Source organism: Quercus lobata, chromosome 2 (assembly GCF_001633185.2).
Source record: "Quercus lobata isolate SW786 chromosome 2, ValleyOak3.0 Primary Assembly, whole genome shotgun sequence".
Classification (NCBI taxonomy): Eukaryota; Viridiplantae; Streptophyta; class Magnoliopsida; order Fagales; family Fagaceae; genus Quercus; species Quercus lobata.
The window spans coordinates 55,256,947-55,269,455 of record NC_044905.1 but is presented as its reverse complement, the minus strand read 5'-3'; the positions used below and the strand labels follow the sequence as shown (position 1 = coordinate 55,269,455).

The window sequence follows — 12,509 nt, the reverse complement described above, 5'->3', positions numbered from 1 at the left end:
GTTGTTATGCTTTTTGTTCTATTAATACTTCACACAGATTTTATAGGTTATAAACTAATTTGTTATGGTTTCTCTCTCTGCTCTACCTACATGTATGGAGTTCTTCCATGGGCCATTGTTAGTAGCAGCGCCAAATTAAGCTCAGGGTGCTTCCAGGAACACCTTGACCTGAAGAAAAAAAATTTTATATATAATAATTAATTTTTTTTAATTTGTTTACCCTTTAAAAAAAATAGGAACACCCGCAAATAAAAAAAAAAAATTATTTGTTTTACTTTCAAGCAAAAAAGGAAAAAAAAAAAAGCCCAAAAAAAATTTTGAACTAAAATCTGAAAAAAAAAAAAAAAAAAATTGTACCAGACCAAGCCCACAAAAAGGCCCAACATCAATCCTAAACGACATCAATGCTAAAGAACAAATGGTAAAGTAAACCCAATCTAAAGAAAAAAACAACCCAACAGATGATAAATAGTTAAAGCAAACCCACAGATTCTCAAAAAAAAAAAAAATAAAACCAAAACCCATAATCCAATATACTCGTCTACCGATTCATCAACTAAAGCAAAAACTGAAATCTCAAATCACTAAATCAAAAACCTAACCTAGAGACAAAAACCTCATTAGTCAACAGAGCAATGCTGCAACACAACAACCAATAGACGGATTGGGCATTGGATCAGAGATCGATCAGCCAACACAACTTGAGCTCTAGTCTAGAGCACATTGCATCGGGCATGGGGCATCAGAGATCGGTTCGATCCGTCAATGACGCTCGTAGTGGCGCCGCCCTACAAGCCTCCCTATAGATGGATTAGGCATCGGATTGGAGATCAGTTAGCCAACACAACTCGAGCTTTAGTCCAGCGCACATCGCATCAGGCACAAGGCATCGGAGATCGGTTTGATCCGTCGGTCACGCTTGTAGTGGCGCCGCCCCTCAGGCCTCCCTGCTCCCTCAAGGTATTTCATCTTTACACTTCTCTCTCTTTTTCTCTCTTACACGATCAGGTTGATGGGTTTGGGGTTTGCTCACTCACTTTGCTTGCTTTTGCTGTGAAGTGTGGAGTCTCTGAGACGGAAAAAATTGCCAAACAGACTAGTACTGGGAAAAAATTAGGCACGTGGCACATGTTCAAAGTTATTTAGTAAGTTAGACTGTTTTTGAAAGTCGAGTTTGGCAAACTCGACTTTGGGCTGGAAAACGAACACTATAGTGGCGTTTTATTAGTGGCTATAGCAGCGTTTATAGAAAACGCCACTATAGGTAACCTATAGTGGCGTTTTTGAAAAACGCCACTAAAAAAAACGCCACTATTGTGTCTGTATTCCAGCCCAAAGTCGAGTTTGCCAAACTCGACTTTCAAAAATAGTCTAACTAACTAAATAAGTTTAAACGCGTGCTATCCAGCTAAAATTTTTTAGAATTTTCACTGTTTGGCAAATTTTGCCCTCTGAGACTCTCTGTCTCTCTCTCTCTTTAGTCTTTATCTGAAGACTGAAAAATGAAAATGAATTAATGAAATGACTCTCTCTCTCTTTCTTTATATGATTCTCTCTCTCTTTCTCTTTGATGTTTGAACTATAATTGGCTAGCTTTACTTTAGTCTTTATAACTTTATTAATATTTGCCCCTGCTATTTGTTTTGGCTTTATCCGTTGGTGTTGGTGTGGGTGAGTTATTGAGTTTGTCTTTTAGTGTATTGTGATGTGTGAATTCATCTGATTGGCTCTTGTGATTGGGGCCATTGGGCTTGTCTGTTGAGTGGGGGGTGGATGGGGGCATGGGGCTAGGTGAGATATTTGAATTGGGGGAAGTAAAGCCATCCAGAGCAGAGGCAGTAACTTACCAATAAAAGAAAAAAATTAAATTATGGGGTGTGTGCTAATAGTTAGTAAAGGAAAATAATGATGCAACTAATAAACAATAATAAATAATTTAATTAACCAATAAATTATAAAAGAAAAACAAATTAAATTATGTTAGGCGAAACAACAATTAATAATTTTATAATTAATGAAACAACAATATAACAAATTATAGTTTATAAAAGACAAACAAATTAATGAAACAACTAAATAACAATAATTAATAATTTTATTAATATTTCAAATGAATTTCTTAAGGAATACTCTGAGAAAAATTTTTGGAGCCGTCATTGGCCATTGTGTGAGCTTTGCCTCTCATCATGCCTTGCTTCTCTCCCAGATCTCTTGGGTTTCTTCCTACTGTAAGATTTCCTTTAGGTCTCCTTAGTTTTTCCCTTATGTAGCTCGTACACCATTTGGTCCTGGGTAGATCGCGCCGTCTGTTAAGGATGTATTTTGTGTAATTGGCTAATCCTTTAACAAAACGCATTTTATTTATATTTGGGTAGGTCTAGGATGTGTTTAATATTTCAAGAAACATGTTATTCAAGTTTAGTATTAAAGCCATGAAGATTGGACCAAGAAACAAGTGAAGAAAAGCTGTTTACTAAAGCTGGACAGATAGCTCGAGAAATACTATTTATTGAGGTTGCGGGAATTCTGATTTTCGGCCCATACTTATGTATTTGTGTAGGGTTTCTTTTCTCACAACCCTAGACATATATAAGGCTTATTTTAGAGACTGTCACATAAGAGAATACAAGGAGAACATATGAAAAAGGTGACTGATGCTTTATTCTCTCCGAAAAGAAGCTATTACCTCTTTGTGTCTTAGGGTTTTGTAACCAAGTACTTCTTGATCTTCATTGTTGATGAAGTGAAGAACTTTGCAGCCAACATCTTCTTCAAGTTGGTGTGTTAGTCACGTACTTGGAGCTGTGCATCTTTAGTTAGTCACGTACTGGGATCCGTGCAACAAAAAGGGTGGTGTTCATATATTGAAGAGTTCAGAGGTTCTGAAGCGGTAGAAGGTTTCTATTGTAAGTTCATTTACGGGGATTGTAGAGTCTAGAGATAAAGGTTTTGTACTAGATCTAAAACTTCTCTTTACTACAATAGATTAGTTTGTTTCATTGGTTTTCCTGGGTCATCATATCTTGTCTTATTTATTTTTTCCACTGCATGATTTTGACATGATATTGATTTTTTTTTTTTTTTTTTTTGGTTTTAACAAGTTTTATTCATAATAAATCTAATTAACAACTTGGATCGTTTTTTCTATCTAGCCAACTACCTCCATTTTGCTTTTTGCTCCAATCTAATCCAACTATGCGTACAACAAAGTCATATTACAAGAACAACAACAAGAGACACTCTTTACAAGCAATGTCTTTGTTCTTCGATTCAAGTTAGAGTTCTCATAAGGAACCTAATTTTTAAATTTTATGGAACTTAATTTTTTGATCTTATTTTCTCTTGGTTTTTTAGTTTTGCTATGTTTTGGGAAGTGTTTTTTTTTTTTTTGTGAGAATATTAAGTATTAATACACACACGGAAAGAGGGAAGAAGGTTTTTTTAAAGAAACTTACAGTGGTGTATATCCAAAAAGGACTAACTTTTAGATACACAACACAGACTTTAAACCTCTTTAACTCACACTCATTTTTCAATGTGAGATTAAATCACTGTTTTTTCTTTTGAGAATACTAAAATAGAGCAAAAAAAAAAAAATTGAAATAAAAAAAGAGCAAAATACATATTTACCATTTTTTTTAATATATGTGGGTTACGGGAGACACATAGAAGTTACTTTAAGTGGATAAAGTATAAAGTGACGTTTTTTAAACCACAGGTAGACAAAGTAATTTTAAGTCAAATCACAGGTAGGTTTATTGTAATTACCACTAATATATATATATATATATATATATTAGTAAAAAATGTGATGTATGGTGTACTATTAAATGCTATCTTAAAATAAAAAAAAAAAAGTAACTTTTTAACCTGCTAAATCTTACAATTTTTTTTAAAGAGTCGATGTTAATGCCCTTAGGTATAATCAAATAGTAAAGCAAAACTAATAAAATTTTAATTTTTTGCGGCATTAAAAAAAGGGATGTAAATCAAATTTTAAAAACAAAAAATGTATTTTTATAATATATATATATATATATATTTTTTTTTTTTAAAGTGACAGAGGAAGCAAAGGAAAAGGAAACCCTTAGGAGAAGGAAGTGGTTGCATTGGACAAGCAAGAATACTTTTTCATTCTCAGTGGGGTGTGGGAATAGTGGGAATCTTTGTCTATATTGTTTTCATTGATCATACTAACAAAATTGATACAGAGAGTTGCAGAAGGGAGCAGAGCAGAGAGAAAGATCAAAGCAATGGGAATGTTGACGAACAAGATCAAGAGGGAGGATCTAAAACGTGGGGATCATATCTACTCCTATAGACGCGCCTATACCTACTCCCACCACGGTGCCCTTTCCATTTCTTCCTCTTTTCCTTTCTGACTATAATCATCATTTTTATTTATTTTTGTTGATTAGTATCTAAGTAATTACTCCTACATTTGCTTTACTCCTTCATAATAGGATCTGTTTTTCTCATATTTCTCGTTTATTTTGTTTTGTCAACCTTGATCACAAATTTTGATGGAAATTTTACTTCTATTTCTGAAACTGGAGTTACGTTTGTGGGACATACCTCTCCAATGTTTCAGGAAAGAACACAATACAAAAACAAATAAAGTTAATATGGCTCCATTAAATTAGGTGCTGATTTTTTTTTTTTAAATACTAATATTTATTTTATTTATAATGACGAATTTAAGTATTGAAATTTTAAATTTTGTTGTTTTTAAAAAATATGATTTTAGTGCAAGATGTGATATAACCGAAATTGTGTTTTGAAAGACTATTCTCCCAAAGAATTTTACCACAATACTATTTTTAATAATTTATTATATTTTCTAGCAAAAACCCAATTAGATGCTATATTTTCAATGTGTCCTATGTCTTTTTCACTTGGAAATGCTTTTGTGTATCTCGAAATGGTAAATATGCATATTTTTTTAATAATCTTGTAATGGACGTAATGGTATTAAGGGCTCTTGGAATTGGCCTCAAATTAACATTTTTGTAGGACTATAGTTGAACTGTTGGGGTTGATTACAATGCCGAAATCCTAATCAATGCTTAATTACCTTTATCTAGTTATACCAGTAGAGCAGTAATTTGAAAAACAGAAGGGTTATACACTTATACTAGCAGTTAAAGGGTTCTTTGTGTTTGATTGAATGAACGCAATCGTCTTTTCTTGGAAATTGTTTTTACAGCAAGAGTTGATTTCTAGTTTGCTTGATGTATGTATGTTACAATTTTAGTTGTTTCAAGTAAAAACAGCTAGATTCTACTTTGTAACAACAGGGATATATGTCGATGCGGGAAATGTTATCCACTTTCCTCGGGGAGAAGGCCAGGAAATTGGTACAGGAACTGCATTAGACAACATCATTGGGAGCTCATTACCTCAACATCCTTTGGACAATCCATGCCCAATATGTGGTGATGAATCAAGGCGTGATGGAGTCATCTCTTCTTGTATAGATTGTTTTCTTTCAGGTGGAGATCTCTACCGCTATGAGTATGGTGTCACTCGAACTTTCTTTCTTGCCAAAGTTTGTGGAGGTACTTGCACTCTTGCTTCGTCGGAGTCACCCGAACAAGTTATTCATCGTGCCATGTATTTCCTCCGGAAGGGCTTTGGTGACTATGATGTTATCAAGAACAACTGTGAAGACTTTGCATTATGCTGCAAAACAGGCTTGAGAGTGATTCCTACTGTTAGCATGGGCCAGAGTGGGCAGGCAGCATCCTTTCAAGCTGCTGCCGGTATTGTCATTTCTTCATCACTTGTGTTTCTTGCCCGATCTTCACCACTTGGATTTCTAGCTACCAATGTTACTGGTCTGGCGGGAGGTTATGGCAAATACTGTGTCAATCGTTTGGCTAATGATATTGGAGTACGCCGAGATGTCATGAGAGTTGTTTTAGAGGAGGAAACATGATCTTCTGTTTCCGGTGGAACACTAGCTGCATAAAGTGGAAACACAAGGTGCATTCTCCCAAAGTAATAATATTTTGGCATGCTCAAGAGTTATATGCAGTTTGCTAGAATTTGATTATTATGGTGGCAATTGATGACAGTTTGTCACGCAATGAGCACAACCAAATTTCAGAATTTGTTATGTGTGTGTTTTAAGATATCAGATTTTATTTTTGAATTTTGAATTTAGCTTTTGTTATGATTGAGGATTCCTTGGGATGTAATTGTGCCTTAATATAATCCTTGAAACTTATTATAAAGATGAAATGGTTTGAGTGAAGCAATTTGATTTTTTTTTTTACTAGAGATGTTTTGCTAGTAAGCTTGGCAGTGATTCAAAACACCCCCAGGTAGTTAAGCCTAAGATTGGCAAGTTTTAGGTGGTCAAGCCTAGGATTCATGTTGTTTCTCTTTTATTTTCCCTTATTTGTATTTTCTAACCCCCACAATTGCTACTACTCGGACTCAACATTCAATTAATCCCAACAACTAGACATGGAAAAACGGGTTGGGACCCAATAACGGTAATCCAACCTAAATGTGAATATTTTTTATTTGAAATAAAAATGAGTTGACTCGTGACACGACTCATTTAAAAAAATAAAAAGTAAAAAAATTAATACATGGTTGATTAACTTGTTTGTTTTGAGCTTTATAGTGCACAACTAAAACTCAATTGACAAATGAATTGAAAGAAGAATGATTGTGACATTATTCTCACTTGAATACGGTAATAAGTAAAGGTTTTTAGATATTAAATGATAAATTACATGTCAAGATAATCTAATTGCAGTAAAGTCAAAAACATATATTTGAAATTATAGACAAGTATGAAAAACATTGCTAAGTGTGAAAAGAGTGAAGTAGATTATAAATTTCTCGCTTGGTTTTCAAGATTGTAAATTTCTTATATGTTTTTTTTTATTTGTCAAATAAGCTATCCAATAGGCATTTGTAATTTCTTATATGTTTTTTTCTTTGTCAAATCATTTGTTGCATGACTTATCACATGGAAAATACATTTAAAAAAAAAAATAATAATAATTTGAGAAAAAACCGATTGACCTAACCCGAACCCAACCCACCCATTTCACCAGGTGTGCCAACAATCCACCAAAGCAACCTCCCTTCAAAGCCTCCTTAATACAAACTTGTAACCCACAATCACCCTATCTAACCCAATTTACTCAAATTAACCAAGCTCATACCAAATCTATAACCCATTAGTAGACATGGCAAAACGGGTCAGAATTTTATGACTCGACCCAATTGACCCACGACCTGATTGACCTGACTCGACCCACCCGTTTTGCCACGTCTACCAACATTGAGTAGATTGAGATTGAGGTGTAATTCTTATAAAATATTTATTTATTCTTCTTTACTTAATATGTTATGTACTCCATTATAGTTTGTCATTCTTTACTTACCACCTTTATTTTCTCTTCCTAATTTAAACATATCGAAGATTATACCAAGATTAGCTTCTAGAAAGCTGGAACAAGAGTTGCACCAAATTTGGGTATCAAGTGTTTAGTGGTAATTGGTAACAATATCACTAGTGAGAATCTAATCACAGTTAAGAAACTCATAAACAATTGATAGATTGCATCTATTTCAAAAAAGAAAAAAGAAAAAAAACTTGTTTGAAAAATACAGGTCAACTCGACCTGACTCGCAACCCAACTCGACCCGCGACTCGATTGACTCGTAAACCCGATCGACCCGACCCGCCCGTTTTGCCACGTATGCCCATTAGCCCCTATAAGCCCCATGCTTTGAAACCCACATCAAACTTGACCCATATGGCCAGACTCATGACAATCCCCTAACCAATGGCCCCAGCTACCATTGCAAGTAACCACAAGCCACTCATCTTTTCCCAATTAACCCACCCCCAAAAATAGCAACTCGCACCGTAGTTGCCATTTGACACAGAACTCCACATCCCATAATCAACAGGGGCCTAACTAGCGACAAGTGAGACTTGATTCTATTGAGGCATTGACCAACCTTGATTAACCGACTACTTAAGCTACGATAGCACTTTTGCGAAATGTCTATTATGAATAAATTACTTTGCATTTAAAAAGAATAAATATCACAAAATTATAACAAAACTATTCTCAACATAAAGCATATTTTAAAACTAATCCTATTGAATTTCTTTGTTAAAATGTTTAATATATATTTATAATTATTCATAGAAAATCTTCTTTGTATAATATTTAAAAGGTTATAATAAATTAAAAAAAAATATACGTACATTCTTCCATCTTTACTATTTTCTAATCACACTTTTTGTGTTTTACCATTATTCTAATAGGAATTATTTGATTCAGAATTGTTTTAATCATTACTTTCATCCATTGTTCTCGAAATATTATAATTAGGATTCATAATATTTAATTATAAGGCGAAAATGGCCTAATAGCACTATTTGACAAAATATTTAATAATACACCCCCATTTGCGAAATATTTAGCAATCTACTACTGTTTTAAAACTCAAGTCCATAAAATTCGAATTGAGATCAGGTGCAATACTCTGGATGGCTGAGATTGAAAGTTGAATTTTCAACTTTCAATCTCAACCATTGAATTAAAAAAAAAAAGTTAAAAAAAAGTGTTAAAAGAGTTAAAAAGTTAAAGATAAAAATAGGATGGTAAAAATTGATGTGAGATGAATTAGTGTAATTGCACCCGGTGCAATACCCTAAGTATTACTTCGGATCCAAATCCACAAAACTCAAGTTTCACATGTAACTCGAGTTCACAAAAATTGAGTTCCATAAAAAAATGTGCCACAGTGGTACCTGGTGATCTGGAATTTAGAATTAAAAATGCCACGTGCAATCCGAGTTGTGAAACTCGAGTTCCTAAAGAATTATTACTCTTCCCACATAAAGATCTTAGAACTCCTAGGAACTTTTTATCTCTCTTTCTTTCCTCTTCTCAGTCAAACTCCCTCTCAATTCTCAGAACTCTTCACCAATCTACCAGTGTGGGATGGCCATTTGGCAGATTGTGGTGTTTCAGCGTCTCGTGGTGGCAATGGTTGCTGGGTTTTACGGTGGTGGGTTGTGGTTTGGGTATGCGATTTATGTTGTGGTGGTTGCTAGGCTTGGTTCATGTGTTTGCTTTAAGTTTCGGTGGTTGCTAAGATTTTTTACCAGAATTTTGTTTGAGTTTTGGTTGCTGGGATTTTTTTTTTCTTTAAGTTTTCTTAGCTTTAGATAATACATCAAGAGATAGACTTCCACTTTTTCCAGCAGCTGTAGATGTCCCATCTATATTAGATTTTCTAGGAACCTCATGAGATCTGGTAATAGTAACTCCCTTATTTTCATTTGTGGTAGAAATTGAAGATACCTGTGTAGGAAGGAGATGACAAGGGTCCAAAACACTCAAGCATGCTACTCCAGAGCAGCACCCTGTGTCAAAAAATATACCATAAGTTCATCCACTAGCCCATCAGAGATAAATAATAGAAATGAAAATCAAATTACAAGCATGAAGGAGGTGTGCACCACATTCGGTACATTGTGGGGCTTTTAGTTTTATGAAAAGACCAATATAGCAAATACTAATAAATATTTTAGAACTAGAAAAAAGGTTGCACCTTTTGGCTTTGTGCTTTGACTACACTGGAGTAGAAACAAGGAACTCGATTTCTAGGAACTCGATTATCAGATTACAGGCTTAATTAACTCAAGTTCCACATTTTTAATTCTAAATTCCAGATTACACTCATATTGTGTTGATCCCCAAAAAAAATGACCCCCAATATCTTTCAGATTTTTGTCCCATCAATTTGGGTAATGTGATTTCCCGTATTTATTCAAAAGTTCTTGCTAACTGGCTTAAAATTATTTTATCAAAAATCATATCTGATGCTTAAAGTGCTTTTGTGCCAGATAGACTGGTCACAAATAATACAACTGTAGCTTTTAAGGTGTTGCACAGGATGCGGAATCGTAGAAGGGGAAAAAAGGTCAGATGGCAATGAAGTTAGATATAAGCAAGGCGTATGATAGGGTGGAGTAGGGTTTCCTTGAAAAAATGATGATATAGTTGGGGTTGGATGAAAAATGGGTACATTTGGCAATGGAAATAGTCAATACAGCTTCATACTTAGTCCTAATTAATGGGGAGCCTAGGGGTTTTGTTAATCCATCTAGGGGAATTAAACAGGGTGACCCTTTATCACCTTATTTGTTTCTCGTATGTGCAGAGGGTATGTCAGCCTTGTTGAGAAGAGTGGAAGAAAGGAAGCAACTACAAGGGATCTTATCTTGTAGAAACGGAGTGCGGATTTGTCACTTGCTATTTGCTGATGATAGCTTGCTATTTTGCCAAGCATTAATTGAGAAGTGCTAGCAATTGATAACCATCCTTGAGCAATATGAGAGGGCATCGGGTCAAGCAATAAACAGGGACAAAATGACTCTTTTCTTTAGTAAAAATACAAGGGCAGAAGTGAAGGATATCATCCAAGGAATGTTGGGAGCCCAGGTTATGACTGATTGTGAAAAATACCTTGGTTTACCCATGTTGCCTGGTAAATCCAAGGTAAATACTTTCAGGGGGCTTAAGGAAAAAATCACAAAGCGGGTGATGGGTTGGAAGGAGAAATTTATCTCAAAAGCGGGACGGGAAATACTGAATAAAGCAGTGGTGTAGGTAATCCCTACATATACTATGGGCATCTTTAAACTCCCAAAATCCTTGTGTGATGATATTAATTCAACTCTTGTAAAATACTGGTGGGGGCGGACAAAGGATGAAAATAAAATTCATTGGATCAATTAGAATAAACTTTGCAAGTCAAAGAACAATGGTGGGATGGGTTTTAGAGATATTCATGCTTTCAATTTAGCTATGCTAGCTAAACAAGCTTGGAGATTGATAAAACACACTCATTCACTATTTTATAAAGTGTACAAAGCCGATACTTCCCAAATTGCTCCTTCATCGAGGCAGAACTTGGGACCAATCCATCGTATGTATGGCGAAGTCTACTCATAGCTAGAGAAATTATCCGGAAGGGTACTAGATTGCAGGTGGGGGATGGGCGTCATATTCAGGTTACCACCCATAAATGGTTAACCCATGCTCCCATTTTCCTAGGCTCACCTCCTAATCCACTATTTGTTAGTGACCTCATTGATGAAGACACTAGGCAGTGGGACCGTGGAAAGATTCAAGCTCTGTTTGCTCCATCAACCCAACAAGAGATCCTTGCCATACCTCTGAACAATCTGAATTCCAGTGATGAATTAGTGTGGAAGGAAAATAGCACCCAAAATTTTAAAGTGAAGACAACCTACAAAATTGCTCTTGGCCTTAAAAATCAATCCCCAAGGTGAACACTCACAAGCACGGCAAAATGGCAGAATATGGAAGGTGTGGAAACTAAATGTGCCCCTAAGGTTCGGTCCCTTTTGTGGAGAGCCTGTTCAAATATTTTGCCCACAAAAGACAATTTGCAACATCGTAAGGTGAGGGTCGACGATAGATGCGAATTTTGCTCCCAACATGTTGAGACCACTTGTCATGTGCTTTGGGAATGCCCTTTTGCTAGATACGTCTGGTTATTGGCAAGTAGATGAATTCAGAACTGCTCGAATAGTGCATCAGATTTCTTTGAGTTGTTCAGGACCATGACAACTAGGCTGAACCAACAGGAACTTGAGTTGTGGATGGTTATCATATGGGCTCTCTGGAATGCACGAAACAAATATCACTTTGAAAAGACTCAACTTCAGCCACATCACATCTATGAGGGTGCTTCGGGTCTCTTAACTAATTACCAGCACCTCATGACAGCACAAACAACTTGACCATCCTCTGTTTCTCTGTCGTATCCCACTGCTGCATATTTTTCTCATTTCGTGGCCCTTGCCCTGTTGAATACAGACCTATGTTTTACTCTCTGGGTGTCCACTGTTCCACTTTGTAACTCAGCTTGTAGTATTTCTGCTATCTTAATAAAGCTTTCTATCTTTGATCTAAAAAAAAAAAAGAAAAAAAAATTCTAAATTCCAGATCACCAGATCACTGGTGCCATCATGGCATATTGAATGTTCAATTATTGTATAAAACACCTTGAACGTTTAGACCCCCAATTCACAAATTATCAATTCAAACTTATTATCAAACAATATATGTGCGGAACATGACCATAAGCTAAAACAGAATTCATAAAACAATCTAAACCAAATAAAATCACAACCATAGCAAAAATTAAATGACAAAGATTAAGGGAAGAGAGATGCAAACAGAAGGACAACACAACGACGTGTTATCGAAGAGGAAACCAAAGTCCTCAGCGTAAAACCTCTCCGCCGCCCTCCAAGCGGTCAATAATTCACTAAAGAATGAAGTTGGGATACATGAACAGCAGAAGACCCTTCAAGCCTAATCTACCCAGTGTACCTAAACCCTCCAAGCTTCTTGCTCCAATGAGGTTATGCCGAACCTTTGTCTTCTTTAGCTTACCGGATTCCACTATAACCCATAGCATCAACCAAT

General features: G+C 35.4%; 1 protein-coding gene across 1 annotated transcript; it reads left to right on the top strand.

The window, feature by feature from the left end:
• The first annotated feature begins 522 nt into the window (after nucleotides 1-522).
• Nucleotides 523-5,960, top strand: LOC115978055. The gene is made up of 4 exons (XM_031100083.1): nucleotides 523-960; nucleotides 4,212-4,347; nucleotides 5,298-5,332; nucleotides 5,399-5,960. The coding sequence occupies exons 1-4, from the start codon at nucleotides 766-768 to the stop codon at nucleotides 5,936-5,938; spliced, it is 906 nt and encodes a 301-aa protein (XP_030955943.1). The 5' UTR covers nucleotides 523-765; the 3' UTR covers nucleotides 5,939-5,960.
• Nucleotides 5,961-12,509: the final 6,549 nt, after the last annotated feature.

Coding starts and splice junctions, on each gene's coding strand:
- LOC115978055 (XM_031100083.1), top strand. CDS start 766: ATGACGCTCGTAGTGGCGCCGCCCTACAAGCCTCCCTATAGATGGATT. Junction 961..4,211: donor GGCCTCCCTGCTCCCTCAAG/GTATTTCATCTT, acceptor AAATTGATACAG/AGAGTTGCAGAAGGGAGCAG. Junction 5,333..5,398: donor CGGGAAATGTTATCCACTTT/CCTCGGGGAGAA, acceptor GGGAGCTCATTA/CCTCAACATCCTTTGGACAA.